General features: G+C 42.4%; 1 protein-coding gene across 1 annotated transcript in view; it reads right to left on the reverse strand.

Moving 5' to 3' along the window:
* Impg1 (interphotoreceptor matrix proteoglycan 1) overlaps positions 1 to 16,698 on the reverse strand; it is a 129,859-nt gene that overhangs the window by 33,349 nt on the left and 79,812 nt on the right. The window contains exon 12 of the mRNA XM_050124539.1: positions 2,870 to 3,405. Within this exon, the coding sequence (XP_049980496.1) occupies positions 2,870 to 3,405 (536 nt within the window). The remainder of the gene's footprint in view (positions 1 to 2,869; positions 3,406 to 16,698) is intronic.

Genomic DNA, 16,698 nt, shown 5'->3' on the forward strand with positions numbered 1-16,698 from the left:
AGATTATTTTTTTAAACTCAAGTCAATGCTATCAGCCAAGGAATGTCAGCTTACTCATTTTTTTAAATTACTATTCCAAATTGAGTCCAGGAGCCAACCAACCTATGTCTGTGTAAATGAAACTGTGAAATCTGAAATCTGAAATTACCCACTGAAATCAAAATACCCAAACCTGATGTGTCTTTAGTGAAACTTCATAGCATGCAGAAGGGAAGTGACAATCAGGACGTCTGGATGCGGCTACTGAAGCTGGTTCCAACCAGTTGGGTGGCCTTCACCTAGCAATGCAATGCAGTACCTGTGGAACTGTGGGCTCATCTGCCTTGTGAGAGAGCAAGGGTGGCTCCCCAGGGATTTCTTTCCAAACATGATTTAATAATCTCAAAAGTATTCGTGGGACATTGTGTTTCCCTTGTGTTCACACTTGTCTCTTGTGCGCCATGGCCATCTTGAAGGTTATTGTCCAGAAACGTTTGAATCTCATTTCCTGACTCTAGGGAGGTTTGTGAAGGACAGCCCTATAAATACGGACAGCACCAAGGTTCAAGCCGCAAGCTTCCGGGCTTGCCTCAGACCGCTTGCTCTTTCTCACCCTGTCTATATCACTAGAATGCTGACCCTGGCCTTGTCTCGCAAGGTGTGCTGGCTTGCTAAGTGAACTGGGCACAAATTAGAGTTGTCTGGGTGGAAGGGACCTCAGTTAGGAATAGCCTTCATCAGATTGGCCCACAGTCTGTCTGTGTCGTGTTTTCTTGACTAACAATTGATGTGGGAGGGCCTGGCTCATGGTGGGCTCTGCCACCCCTTGGCGGGTGGTTCTGGGTTACACAAGAAGGCTGAATAAGCCATGAGGAGCAGTCTTATAAGCCCTCTGGGGTTTCTGCTTCTAGCTTCTGTCTTAAGTTCTTGCCTGGAGTCCCTGGATGATAAACTGTAACCTGTAAGGTCAGGTAAACCATTTACTTCCCAAGCTGATTTTGGTAACGCTGTTTATCATGACAACAGAGAAGCCTGATGTGGGATCCCCTCTGTGTGCTGTGAACACCCTTGGCCAATGAATAAAGCTGTTCCAGACAGTGGCTTAGCTGAATAGAGCAGGCAGGAATTCCAAGCAGATAGAGGAAGAAAGAACACAGAGGCAGAGAGAAGCCATGTAGCTGCTGCAGGAGACAGATGCTGAACACTGGATGGAACCTTGCCGGTAGGTAGGTCACAACCATGTGGTGATACACAGATGAATAGAAATGGGTAAATTTAAGATAAAAGAGTGCTAGTAATATGCATAAGTTACTGGCCAAACAGTATTGTAAATAATATAGTTTCTGTGTAATTACTTCAGCTCTGGGCATCCGGGAAACAAACGAGCAGCATTTGCCTACAGAAGCAAAGTGGAAGACACCGTTATCTTGAAAAAAAAAATGAAATTCTGTATTACTGTTGGGAGTTTGTTCACTGTGCTCTGTCCTGATTTGTCTTACTACTCTACCAAACCCATTCTTGAGTCAGCTCTATGTTGGCCTGGGGTAGGAGTCTTCTGTTTTCATCTTGTACACAGACAGTTATCTGCCTTGTCTCCCAAATTAATTTGCAGAGTGTGATGGAAAAGAAGATGAATAGTTACAGTTGATACTTTTCTAGCGTCCACGTTGCCAGACCTGGTTATGTGACTAGCTCATCACTACACAATGTGTGGGGGATGCTGCTGCTTTGTCATCTGTGGACAAACTGCTCTCCCTGGATCGCTCTCTTCTTGCAGGTGACAGCCAGGAGGGAGCAGCTACTCATCAGTAACTCTGCAAAGGAGGAAACATTCTTAGGGCCACATGTGGAAGAAATGTGGTTTGCAAGGTGATGCTAGAACATCCTTGCCCACCTATCAAGAAGAACTAAGCCTGCATCTGATTTAAGTGCTCTTAATACCTTTGTTGTGGTAGCCTATCATAAACTCTAATGAGGACACTGGGGTGTGAGATAAGGCTCACTGGCACTTTGTTCCCCAACTCAGTCCCAATACTCTTCTCATGGAGTCTGTGTGTGTGTGTGTGTGTGTATGCGTATGCACGTGCATGCATGTACATGTGTGTGTCTTTGTAGAGTAGAGAGTCAAACTTGAAAAAAATTTCAAGTTATTTGAAAATTTAACGTAGAAAAAGCATATATATTTTTCTGAGATTGTCAGAAGTCACGTGTGTGATATGCATTTTACAATTTATTTAATCAGACATGACTGCTAAAGCCATCACAGAATTCAATATTTATGCCTGTACATATGTTTCTTATTACACGTGTAGAAATAAATTAAAACGCAAGTTTGCGTGTGTCTGTTATCCAAGTGTATCCATCGTGAAAATCTTCTCACTTTATATGTCAAGGATCAGAAACGACAAGTTGTATAGCCATTTGCAGTAAAGAGAGGGGGCTGGGAAAGGGGGCTTTTTGTAACTGAAGGCTCTTCCTCATCTCTACTGGGCATCATGGCTCTGTGCTTTCTCTGGGCAGCTTAGGGAAAGTTAATTTATACTGCCTTTAGGTTCCAAGCTCTGTACTGCAGTGTTTCTGTATAGAATTCGGGTGAAATTATTTAGGGAGAACCATAATGAGGAGAATTGAAGGATAAACTGATTCCCATGAAGCTGGGTGGCAGTGTCTTCTCTGATTGCCCAGCATAGAACTCATTTCCCTGGTTGGACGGAAATCACCTAAAATTCTAGCTGAACGCCTTCTGCAACAGCACAGCTGCCTCACATGCTCGTCTCTTCCTAACCTGCCCTGCACAAGATGAGCAGCAATCATGCTATAATCACAAAGCAACGGCAAAAAAGAAAGAGGAGACGCAGCCAGTGGAGAAAGGCAAGCCATACTCACTCACCAGGTCTGTGAATCGTTGTTCCAGGGCCTGATACTCCAGAGAACTCTTGTTGAACAGGTCGTAGGAGAAAGGCATGTTAGCCACTCGAAGACTGAAGAATACCACTAACTCTTGGCCCTGGGTAGCAATGGTCTCAGAGCTGGTGGTGATATACTGTAATGGGGTGGGTGTGGTTATCTCAAGAAAATGATCCAGGGCAGAATTATGTCCACTCAGTCCTGATACTTCTGACAAGGTAGGGATGTCAGATACATCCATTTCCTCTAGGTCTCTGATTGCATCTTGGCTGCTTGCAATCAGCTCGTTGGAAGATGCAGGCCGATGCGACATTTCTAGTGGCAACTGGCTGATGGTAGAATCACTCATGGGAAGAGTGAGCCCAGGGACGAGTGTTGCTTGGCCAGTGGTCCTCAAAGTAGTGGAGCTTTGATCGGCTGGAGAGATGATGCTAGGCGTGGTAAAAGAAGGTAGATTTTCCAATAGGAAAGTTGAGGGTGTTTCAGGCGGAGACCAGGGGCTGTCTTTGGAGGACACGCCTGACAGCGTTTTCATTATGTCCAATTATTTCCACCCGGAGAGAAAATGAAAAAAAGTAATCAGCTTTAATTTTCATCAGCAGTTTCAACCATTTTTAAAAAGGAGAGATTGGTATAGAAAGGGCAAACAATGCTGCTTCCAAACCTAGGAAGGCAAAAGGTGGGTCACTGAGCTCTTTTTATCCAGACCCCAAATTTTACATATTTGAGATGAAAAGGGTGTATCATTTAGACTTTATGGAATAACCATCCAGGTAGACTTAGCATACCTGCAGAATAGATAAAAGAATGGGTAGTCATCACTAGACCAGGGTTGGATTCCAAACCCCAGCAGGCACTGGCCTAGACTTAAAACCACACCCTCACCTGTAACTCTTAGACAACCTGCTGCAGAATGTTGGTTCAGATATATTATTCACTTTCCAATATTGCAAGCTCGAATTTTGCAAAACTGAACTTTTTGGGGGATTCAATCATCATATTTTGGTAGCTTCATCATCTAAATTTCAATGGCACTCTTTCAGAACTGGATATTGAGATTGAATAATTTACAAAATGATACTGAGGATGTAAATGTGTGGTTGATGTATTCTTTGGGCTTTATATTGAACATTCAACTTGGTAAGTATTTAGTAATATTTCAAACCATTTCATTGCTTTCACATAGGACTACTGAAGTCCATTCCATTTTTGGTGCCAAATTAAAAACTGTAAGTATTTATGAACTGAGAAAGTAGTTGTATGAACCTTTCAGAGAGTGAGATTGATGGGTTATTAAAGTAGCCCAATAAACCCAAATCCAGAGCCACTGATTACATTTAAGGGAGCAGGCAGACAAAGCTGGCAATTTTCTATGATTACTTCCAGGGGCGCTTTGGCAAATCTGTGGGAAAGTTCTCCTGAAACCTGCGTGCTAAGTATGATGAATGGTCTGTCTGGATGCAGATCGAATCTTCGGACTTCCAGTCAGTTCATTTACCACAGTGCAATCGCCAAAACTGAAACATAAACATCTCTGAAAAAAAAATCTTATCAGCTTTATTACTTTCTTCAAATAAAACTTGGCTGTTGGTGAGTTATGCTTACATCCAGGAGCGGGCCTCTCATCCCTTGTCCCTATTCCAGAGTGCCAAGGTATGTCCAACCAAAATTCACTCAACTGCCAGAGATATCTGGTGACGTCTATGATCTCTGTGCGTATAAACTGAGATTTCATTCAAATATTCTTTGATTATGAGCTGAATGCTTGTGTACCCCACCCAAATTCATGTTGAGAACCCCTATCTCACAATGTGATAATGTCTGGCGAGGAGGCCATAGGGAGGGAGGGAGGCTGTGAGACTGGGCCCTTGTTAGATAGGATGGCCCTGGACCCTCATCTGGACAGATATGAGAGGGATGATCTGATTTTGCAAAGTGAGACTATAGAAGGCTTTCATGTGCAGCCCAGAAAAAGTGCCGTCCCCAGGGCCCAGTAGCTTGGTTTTGGACTTCCCTAACATTAGAACTGCAAAAGTACACTTCTATTGCTAAATTCCATCAGCACGCTGCGGACTTTTGTGAGCGCTTGTGCTAAGACATCTTGTCAGGCACGGGAAGTAACCAGAAAGTGTAGCAGTGCTGAATGGGCTTTGCTCTGACTTCTTGGTGTCATGCATTTGAGTCTGTGCTCCTGGGTGTGCACTCTGCGCTCCTACCAATGATAATAAGCATTAGGAACCCAGGCAGGCGGCACAAGGATGGATGTCTCATGTCTGCTCCGGGGCCAGTCTTTCATCACCCCCACCTTTCCCACTGTATAGACTTTAACCAGCTGAAAACAGGCCATGCTATAAGTTATCAGTCAGGGAATTTCCACCCTCCTCCATCTGCGGCATCTTCAGACAAGCTCCTCAGAGCCACAGCAAACTCTCCTGGGCAATTTCATTGGCATAGCAAGTGGCTGTTGATCTGTAGGGCTGCTTGGTAGTATATAAAGCACCAACTAAAACAACTGAATATTAAAACATTTATTCTTGTGTTTATGGGATATTCGAATTTGACTACAATCTTTTATTTTTATTTTTTGCCAAATTTAGGAACTCTATTTAAATTTGCTTTAAAAAATTTTCCTAATCTCAAAAATAAAAGAAAAATAAAAATTCTTCTATTTTTGCTTGCTTTTTTTTTTCTTTTTCTTTCTCAAGATTGAAGCTACTGAAGCAATAGTTGGTTCTCTGGAAAAGAATTATTCAAGCCTTGCCATGACTTCTAATTTAGATAGTTATGTTTTTATCAGATTCTTATGTAAAAATGAGACACGGCAGTGACACAGACTATGCTATTACTAAGTTTCAGATGCCACAATAGGAACTCAAGTGCTAAAAGCCAAGGCCACTCATTTCATCATGGAATGTGAAAAATAAAAGACTCAAAATAACTGCGTTAGAGAGTGTGTGTGGGTCCTACAAAGGTGTAATGTGTTTGTGCGGAAGGGGCATCAGCATAAATCCCAGCTCCTAGGCAGAGAGGAAACATTCCAGGCAGGAGACCTGCTCAAAGTCAAGGCCACAGTTAAAATAGCCCAACCGAAAGCTGAAGGGCGGCTGAACACAGGGCAGCTGAAGCCCAAAGTGAGAGAAGTCAAGAGCAGAAGTTGGGACTGGTAGGGGTGGGGTCAGCAACCATGCTGATAGCTGAAAGAAGACAAAGGGGAAGGGAGAAGGCTGAGGATCTTACTTGTCCTATGGGGCATAAGCCTCAAGCAGCTGCCCAGTTCCTACTGAAACAGGCATAGGAGAGGCTTTCTAATACCGGTTACATCTTCAGTTGGCATAGCCAACACCCTCTTTTATATGAAAACCACTCGTTAGCTATAATCCTTCTCATATTATACAATTGTTTTTTATCAATTTGTTAAGCGACTGAACAGACACCAATAGCCTCCCATTTGCTAGTCCAGGTGCTCAGACAAATCAGTGAACAAAAGAGCTGCCAGTCTCCCCGCGTGCACCACGTAGTGGAGGAAGCCTGAATCTGTAATCCTCCAACACATCAGAAGATACGTGATGTCTGTTGAAGATGGGTGCTCTGGAAACAGAACCAGGCGAGGGAATCAGTTGTATTTCACTCATGCAAAGGAGAAGCATGTAGCAAAAACAGTGTCATGATCAAGGGACTGCTAGCTTGGGGACAGTGTGACCCCACTGAATGCTGCAGTCTGCCAGTGGTCATGGCAGTTGAACCCATTTTCAAACACAGACATCCTTTCTTACGATTCTAGAAATTAGCACAGGCTCTCACTGATGCTCTCACAAGAGCCTCCATCGTTCTGCTCCTTCAGGGCAGCGACATAAGGCTGGTGGGCTGTCAGAACGAATTTTCTCAAAACTCTAGAAATTGACTAGAAATGGTTAGTTGGTAATCATGGGGATGCTTAAGTAAGAAAACCAGGCTGGATCTCGGCGCTCACGTGGACTGTGTGACAGTTTTTGCTTTTCCTGTTTCCCTGTGTTACGAGGCTCGGCGGTAGCCTGGGAAACAGCAGCCCTGACCCTCAGCACCAGGACTTTGCAAGCAGAATGGACCCACCGAAGAAAGAAGAGTAATTATTTGTTTTGACCTGTCTTTTGACTCCCTGGAAGCCAGACTCCAAAGCCTGCCTTTTCCCCTCCTAGCAAAGCTCTCCTGAGGCTGAAGAGGCTGCCAGCGGGGTGCCTGTCGAAACCACACAGGCACAGGTACTAATTGCTGCTGTGCCAGGCAGTGGCACCAGCGGGCAGAGCAGCCCACTAGCCAAACACTTTGGAAAAAAATTGCGGAGGAAGAATCGCTTTGAGGAACAGCTCTGTCCCGTGGGGAAGAAAAGTGAAGGTCGCCCACAGGCTCAGGGCTTAGCGTGCCTGCTCTGAGAAGGACATAAACTCACAGGGGCTTCGAGTCGGCGCATCTCTAATGCAGGCAGAAAGCCAGACCCCACGCAAAGAGGCGGCTGCCTTATCTGACAGGGGGTCCTTGCGCAGTGATGAAATAGTTCTGCACTTAACCAGAGGTGCAACTGTACAACACGAATATGCTCAAAACCACCGAGTTGTCTATTGAAGGATGACTGCGACACTGAATTGTATTACAGTAAAGGAGATAGCAACACGCGAGATCTCCTGTTCCCGTCCCCTCGCGTCTAATGACAATCTTTCCAAATCAGCATACAGGGTCAACTAACACGTTAATACGACGGAAATCACCACCAAGCCACTCTGTTTTAGTTCCAACTTCCCTTCCATCCCCTCCTCAACACTCAGCAACTACTAATTTGTTTTCTATTTATGCAATTTTTTTCAGTTTACATAAATCCTTTTTACATAAATGGAGTAATTCAGTGTGGTGATAACATTTTTCTGAAAATATCTTTTGACCCCAAAGAAATAGATTTTTTTCCCCCAGGCTTTCGGCCAAGTTAAATAATATGTTTGAGGTCACTTAAGGCTATGTACTTACCCTGCTTCTTCTCCAGTGTGCCCGGCTTGTATAGTTTAGCCTGACTTTAAGAGAACAATGCCTGGTGGTGGTGCGCCTTTAATCCCAGCACTCGGGAGGCAGAGACAGGCAGATCTCTGTGAGTTTGAGGCCAGCCTGGTCTACAAGAGCTAGTTTCAGGACAGGCTCCAAAGCCACAGAGAAACTCTGTCTCAAAAATACAGAAACAAAACTAACAAACAAAAACAAAAACAACAACAACAACAAAAAACAAAAGAAACAAACAAACAAAAAAGAGAGAACAATGCAACTAACTTGACTGTGTTGGATTTCCCATGCAATCAGGTTTTACAACTTCAGCCGAATGCATAGCTTTAATCTTATGTCTTCTTTCATACCCCTGACAGTGTTTGTATATATGTGTGTGTATAAATATATTTAAACATCACATTATTCATGATCAATGTATACAGTTCTATTTGCCCATAAAGGCTCTGAGCAGGGCCAGAAGGGCAATATCCTAAAGTCAACTTGATAAGCTCAAGACTTCATCCTACAGATTGCTCTTTGGGCTAACGAGGGAGGGGGACTTGGTTGGGGGAGGGGGAGGGAAATGGGAGGCAGTGGCGGGGAAGAGTCAGAAATCTTTAATAAATAAATAAAAAATTAAAAAAAAAGACTTCATCCTAAACCCCGGAGATCTTTGTCTGAGTTTTCCCACCCCTTCAGTCAGGTGTCTGTACCTGAAGGATGATGGGGTTGAGGTTGAGACAGCAAAAATTGTTGATTTGACCCCCGCTGGGTGATGAGTGCTCTACAAATAATTTTGGATCGTTTTTCATTTGTCCTTGGGCATTTTATAAACTCCACACTGATTATATTCTTTGTACTTCTGATGATACAAATTACTTAATTCTTGAAGCATCCGTCTCGTTATCTGCTCCCTACGTGATCGAACAGACAGAGGATGCAGCGATCATCAGGAGCACAAAATACAAACATACACTTTCTTTCCTTCTTAGAAAAGCAGGCTGAATTCTAGTTCTTAAACCATCAATCAAAAGTTAGGTTTTCCTCATTCCTCTCACCAAAAGAAGTGCTGGAGCCTTGAAATCCTGGCCAACACTGCCCCATAAAGCGGCAGATGCTACAGAGCCCAGAGCCACAGAACAGCTTCTCTTCTGTCCTCAGTCTGGAGACCTTGGTCTCTACCTGTTTTTAGTTTAGAATCAGCCCATATACGGAAACTGTGTGCATTTGGAAAAAGAGTCAGCCTATGCCTTTTCCTGATTTGTGGGTGGTCTGACAATTTTTTTCCCCCAGGAAGAAATAAATATTTAGGAACAAATTAAGCAATTGTACCATAGAATTGATCTGCACTGAAGTCATTTTTAAGAATATAGTCATGGTACAACTCTCGTCTTTTTTTTTTAAGCTCTAATTTTCTTTTAAAAATATTTACTTGTGGGCTGGAAAGATGGCTCAGTGGTTAAGAGCATTGATTGCCTGCTCTTCGAAGGGTCCTGAGTTCAATTCCCGGCAACCACATGGTGGCTCACAATCATCTGTAATGAGGTCTGGTGCCCTCTTCTGGCCTGCAGACATATACACAGACAGAATATTGTATACATAGTAAATAAATAAATACATTTAAAAAATATTTACTTGTCTATTTTAATTTTCTGCATGCATGTATGTGTGCCATATTCATGGCACCCAAGGAGGTAAGAAGGTATTGAATTCCATGGAACTGGCGTTATGGATGGTTATGAGCCATCACGTGGGTAATGAGAACCAAACCCAAGTCCTATGTGAGAGCAGCATCCACAGAGCCATTTCTCTAGCCCCCTCCAGCTCTAAGTAAAATGATCAGACATTTTCTCTCTATTTGTAACTTCATGTGCATCTATAAAAACAATAATGGTTAATATTAAACAAAATCTGAATCCATTAACATGAAAAGTGCAAAAATATTAAAGGGTGGCGTTGTGGAATACTATTTTAAGGTATGTCACGTTTATTTATTTTGAAAACATTAGTTTTAATGTTGCAAAGATGTGCTGCATTTTTTGATTTTGCATTTGTTTAACTCTGTGAAGCTGTGCTATTTGGCCTGTCTAAAATGCCTGATGGTCTAATAAAGAGCTGAATGGCCAATAGCTAGGCAGGAGAAAGGACAGGTAGGGCTCTCAGGCAAAGAGACTAAATCGAAGAAGAATCTGGGAAGAGGGTGAAGGAGCGAGAAAAGTAGGGGCAAGCCTCCCAGCTACCCAGCCAGACATAGAATAAGGAAAGAAAAGATAATGCAGAAACAGAGAAAGGTGAAAGCCCAGATGCAAAAGGTAGAAGGGTTAAGCTAAGAAAAGCTGGCTAGAAAAAAAGGCTGGGCATGATAAAGTAAGAATAAGCCTCCATGTGTGGGATCATTTGGGAGTCAGAGTGGGAAAAACAGCTTCCAAGATGGCAGGGACAGTCCTCTCCCATGTGGTCCATGCCCCTCCCTCCCTCCCTCCCTCCCTCCCTCCCTCTTCCACACTTCACAGGAATAATTTCTTAAAAGTCCTACAGAAGTGCCACGTGGTTTGAGACTCAGGCATTGTAAGAGATTGAGTTTGTCCTTGACATAAACAAGTAACCAACAGAAAGAACTGGAAGGACTACTTTCTTTTGGCTTGTGGTTTCTGAGAGTTTAGGGTATGGCCCCTTGGCTCTCTGTGAGGCAGAAGAATGTCATGGCAGCAAGACCATGTAGCTGTGGAGAGAGGCAGTAGGGAAAAGGGGAAGGCAAGCAGCACCCTGCTAATGCCCCTGCTTCCTTTTGTATTCCATCTGGGTCCCGAACAATTCTGTTATCCCACTCACGGTGGACCTAGCCCTGTAGTGGCATTCCACTTGTATTTTAATTAATAAAACTTGCCTGAGGATAAGAAAAGTAAAACAGCCACACTGGCCAGCCTTACAGACCAGGCCTCAATAACACATACCTTTAATCCTAGTAACTGCACTAGTTGCTATAGAAACGGGATGTTGTATGCTTTTAATCCCAGTGGTGTACACCTTTAATCCCAGCCCTAGAGAAGATTATAAAACCTGAGGAAACAGCTCTCAACACAAAGTCTCATTCTGAGATTCCTGGAGGCAGGATCACCATTTTCAGACTGAGGTTGAGGTAAAGCCAGTGGCTGGCTGCTTTGCTTTTCAGATCTTCAGGTTGAACCCCAATTTCTCTGAGTTTCTATTAATTGTGCTTCATTGCCCTGTCAGTTAATTCTCTCAGGACTGTCCTTACAGAAACACAGAGGTGTGCCCCAGCCTGCTTTGTGAGTCTAAGGCCAGTTAGGGCAACAACAATAACAACAAATTAATAATCGTAGGTGGAGAAGGTATCAGTCTTTCCATTCGTCTCTCTTGGGTCAATAATAACTCTGGATAAAGTGAGCTGTCACAGTATGGGAACCCCAAGCTGCTTGGCGGGAGGCGTTTGTCTTAGTTAGGGTTTCTATTGCTGCAATGAAACACCATGACCAAAAGGCAAGTTTATTTGGCTTAAACTTCCACATTGCTGTTCTTATTGAAGGAAGTCAGGACAGGAACTCAAAGGGGGTCAACAAAGTATTGCAAATCAAGTTGAGGTAGGACTAAGCTCCTCCCTTCCTATTAAGACTTGAGAAGGCAACCCAGTATGGGAATACATTTCCCAAAGCCTGCCAAAGTGTCAGGGACAATTCCCACTCCTGCTGCTGGAGTTCCACAAGTAGACCAAACTACACAACTGTTATACATATGTAGAGGGCCTAGGTTGGTCCGATGCGAACTCCTTAGCAGTTGGTCCAGTATCTATGAACCCAGGTTAGTTGTCTCTGTGAATTCCCTTGTGATGACCTTGACGCCCTTCAGCTCATACAATCCTTCTTCCTTCTATTCAACAGGCTCCCCAGAACTTGACCCAGTGCTTGGCTGTGGTTCTCCGCACCTACTTCCATCAGTTACTACACAAAGGCTCTTTGATGACAATTAGGGTAGTCACCAATCTGATTACAGAAGACAGCCAGTTCAGGCTACCTGACTCCAGCTAAGACTCCTGGCTGGTCTCTTAATCACCACTAATTTCTTAGCTCCAGCTGACCAGCGTTCAAGTGTCCCAGTAAAACAAAGTTTCGCTTCAGTAGTTCTGGCATCTTGTTTATCACAGCTGACTCTTCAGCTCCAGCTAACCAGAGCCACAGGATCTTAATTCACGATAACAAATGGCCCCGAGAGAGTTTTTAAACTTCCCCCCGAAACTTCACAAGCCAGGCATCCATCCTTTGCACTGCTCTCAACATTCTTATCGTCCAAGCTCTCACAGAACATCCCATAGAGCTCTTAACACTCAATGGCTCTTCTATCCCCAAAGTCTTTCCACTACCTCTCCAAAACGTAATCACGTCTGTGATGGCAATATCTCACTTCACTGGTACCAATTTCTGCCTTAGGGTTTTTACTGCTATGAAAAGACACCACGATCACAACAACTCATATAAAAGAAATCATTTAACTGGGGTGCCTCACTTATGGTTCAGAGGTTCAGTCCGTTATCATCATGGTGAGCATGGTGTCATGCAGGTCAGTATGGTGCCGTAGAGGTAGCTGAGAATATACATCTTGTGCAGGCAACAGGAAGTTGTCTGTCTCACTGGGCTTGGCTTGAGCATAAATGAGACCTCAAAGCCCACCTCCATAGCATCACACTTCCTCCAATAAGATCACACCTACTTCAACAAGGCCCCACCTCCTAGTAATGCCACTCCCTTTGGCGGCCATTTTCTTTCAAACCACCACAGAGGCCATTTGAGAAAAGCCTTTGACTAACTCAGAAAGTCATTTCAGCAGTGATGTCATCAGAGCATATATATCAAGATTTAAGAGGAGCGCAGCCTTCACTGATATCTTGACATCAAGCCAATGTGAGGCCCTAAGCCATAACTAGTCACTCCTAGGTTTCTATAGAAACTGAGAGATATATTTTTGTTGTTGTTGTTGCTCTAAGTCATCAAATTCAGAGGCATTTTATGTGCAGTGGGGATAACCACTCCATACAAACACCATTAAGATCAACGTAAGAGGGCTTTGTGTTGCCAGATTTTGTCTCTGGCTTTTACTATAGTAAAGAAAGAATTTGGCTATGGGTTTAGAATAGTTAATTTGAAACATGCTTATATGATAGGAACACAGTAGAATTTATAGACAATATGCTAAAATGGATGACATCAACATTCTGAGATCCAGTGGGGATATTAGTTGTCAGTTTCCTGTTTATAGGGAAGCATTTGGAACAGGAAACATGTTTGCATTTATTGCATTTATTAAATAGGAAGCAGGGCTCCTGCAGGAAGGAGTGTGAGTCCCCATGGAGCTGCCACTCCAGCTTGCACTGACCTAATCTCCATGCCCGACGATTCCATCCCAATGAACCAGTACTTCCTTTTCATACAAAATATTTTATAATATTTCATTTACTATCCTAAAATGAACTTAATCAAGAAAATGACCTGATTAATACACATTTTCAAAATCAGTATGCAGTGGTACAACATGAAGAAGAAATAAAAGGAAAATAATTTATAAAAGTATAGTGTATGTTTTAAAAGGCATTATAATGCCATAAGAAGCAATAAAGTATGTTGACACTTTTCTGTTTGTTTTTGAGACGCGGTTTTATCAGCAGCACAGGATGACCTTGAACATGCCACAGCTAGTCTCGAGCCTCTTGTCCTCCCGAAGTGTCTTGTGTTACAGTGAATGGTGGCTCTCTGCTCTCACATTTGTATGTGATGTGAACATCTTCAGGATCACCATAAACTCCAAAGCTGGGAGTCGTCCTGTTTCAGTGCTGCAGGACCACAGAAATATCTTGACTCCACTTGAAGAGAAGTCAGTAGCGTTTTGAAATGTTGGTTAACTTTCACAAAAATTCATACAACACAAAGCATAATCTGCCTTTAATCTACCAATCAGTTGTAGTGCTAGAAAATTCAAAGTTAATTAAAAAGCTGTAAAGCATACCTTGCAAACGATACTTAAATTAAAAATGAGCATTGAGGAAGCATGAATGCCTTACGTGTCTTTCTAGGGCATCGTCAAGGTTATCTGATTGACGGGTCCTGTGTTTTCTGTTAAGGTATCAGTTAAGAAGGCTTGCTGATATTTTTGTTCATATAATACAGAGGATTTTCATCAAAGGGAATATAAATCATTATTTCTCTGTAGGTATTGAGAAGTTTAATGTCTATTTGCTCATTCATTTCCTCATTTGTGACTGGTAACTGTGTGTTTTAAATTCTCTTCTGAGCTGCTCGTAACATCTCACTTCCTTATTAATTAATGTGTTAAATGTAACCCTTGGACTATTAATCTTTTATTATATGAGAATGGTTTTTATTTTTAAAATTTTAATAAATTTCTACTTTAAGAGAGGTCTAGGTGTTGACATTTGTAGTTTCTGTTCTCGTCTCTATGAAGGTCTGGTAGGCTGCTGTAAAGTAGAGGAGACTCATCCAACAGCAGTAGAGTACGAATTCCTCTCAGAGGCACATGGAATGTCTTCCAGGATGAAGCTACACATTAGGCCACAAATCAAAACTCAGTGAATTTAAAAAAAAATTGAACTAATATTATGTATCTTTTCAGACCACTACAGAACAAAACTAAGATCCTATAAGAACAGATACACTTAGCGTTTAGGTAACATGCTTTGAAATGACCAATGGTTAACCAAATAAATTAGAGTGGAATGATTTGCTGTCCTTGAAACAAATAAAAATAAAAATATCAAAATCTGTGCAATACAGAAAAGGCATGTTAAGAGTTAAAGTTAGAGTCATAAGTTCATCATCAAAAGCTAGGGAAATAACAATATACTTCAGGCCCAGTAAGGCAAACATAAACCAAACCCAAAATCAGAGGGAAAAGCACGTAATAACCAGAGCAGAAATATGTAAAACTCAAATCAAAAAGACTTTTTTTCCAAAGTAAGCAAAATTGGCAGTCCCTTTGCTACATTAACCACATTTTATTTTTTTCTCCAATGTTTGAGTTTTGCCACCATAAATGTATGTGTATCACATGCATGCAGTACCCATGGTGGCCAGAAGAGGGCATTAGGACATGAGGAACTGGAGTTCCTGAAGGTGTTCAGCCTCTGGTGGGTGCTGGGAACTGAATATACCTGGATCCTTTGCAAGAAAAGCTAAGAATAGCTTTTAGCCCCTGCCCCCTATCTACATCCTTAATATCTAAACTAATCATTTATTGAACACCTACTGTGTTTTGGAATAAAATGGTAATTTAAATCAACTGTAAGGTCTATGTTTAGAGTTATTGTATAGACACTTAGCTTAAAGTAAGGCCAAGGAGTGGGGTGAGAACTTGAGAAGACAAATATTTTCATTTAATCCAGGGTCATTTCTACAGAGACTCAGTGTTTACAAGTGTGGTAGAATATTGTTGCTTTTATTTTTCTTTCTAAAATTAAACTTTCTGTACATTCAAGAGAGCATTGAACAGAAAACAAAACAAAACACTTGGGCTGTCTGACTCATTTCCTGCCTTTATTTCACTTGGCCGTTCATCCATTCATTTGACAACTATGTATTTCCCGGTGACTTTGTGGAACAGCTGCACTAGATCACACTAATAGCTCTCACTTTTAAGTACGTGGAACATGCCAGGCACAGTTGTAATCATTGCACGTGTTCAACCAGCCTTTCCAAGATCTCTTTGAGATAAAGTACCATTTCAAAGATGGAAAACTGAGGCCCAGATCTCAGTTATGGGCCCAGTTTGTAAGCGCTCAAGCCTGGATTTAAATGCCCACCTCTACACTGTGGCGGCTCCAGTGGGTTATGTAACAGAGAGAGCATGTGTCTTCAGGGACTCTCAAACTTCAAGCGTTACTCATCGGATAGCTAGTGTATGAAGTTCTACAAAAGGAGTATGTAGGGGCTTTAGGGTGCATACGGGAGGACTGTGTGTGAGTGGGAAAGGAAACTGACAAGATGTGCCCGCTTTGCTTTAGAGGACCACTAAATAAAGCTGAATATGAGAAAAAGAAATCAAAAGTTTTCGCAAGGGCAGTTCTTTGTGTCTTAAAGAGAGACAAGCTGTGACCAGCTGTAAAACTCAAACAACCTATGTTGGAGGTGCCTTCTGGAAACACTTCTCAGAAAACACCTATGCATAGTTTGACTATGAATTCCAAAGAGCTAATTTTAAGAAAATCCAAACATGTTCTATGAATTCGGAAATTATCTACTTCACAAAAGGTTTTCATCAAATTATCATGAAAAATATTGAATTCATACTTAATGAGAGTTGCCTTAATTGCAACAAATACTAGTTTACATGAACATAAAGTTGACTATCCAGCTCTTCAGAGGATAACCAGCAATTCTGATATTTGTGAATTTTTTTAAAAAAGTATTTTAATAGTAAATGAAAGAAAATCAATACAAGTAAACATTTTGAAGAGTGATGAATTTACTTTTGGAAGGTAGGAAGCCGTAAGCTCAGAAATGGGTCAGTCCTCCATGAAATACCCCTGTTGGCTGTGCCCATGTTAGCACGTGTGCTGCCCCAGAGCAGAGCCGGGAGAGTCCGTGGGTAGCATGTTCCAGTCACTGCAGTGCAGCGTGTCCACTAAGAGCTGTGCTGGGCTGCCAGTGAGCTCCACACGGGAGCTAGGGTTCAGTTAGCACGGTAGCAGTCAGTCAGTGGTGTGTGCCAAGTTCCCCCAGCAAGCAGAGAAGATGTGTTATAAAGCGAATAGGGGACCTGGCTGTGTCCCAAGTGCAGTTAGAA

This window comes from Alexandromys fortis, unplaced genomic scaffold (genome assembly GCF_014885135.2).
Source record: "Alexandromys fortis isolate MF-2015 unplaced genomic scaffold, M_Fortis_MF-2015_v1.1 scaffold_22, whole genome shotgun sequence".
NCBI lineage: Eukaryota > Metazoa > Chordata > Mammalia > Rodentia > Cricetidae > Alexandromys > Alexandromys fortis.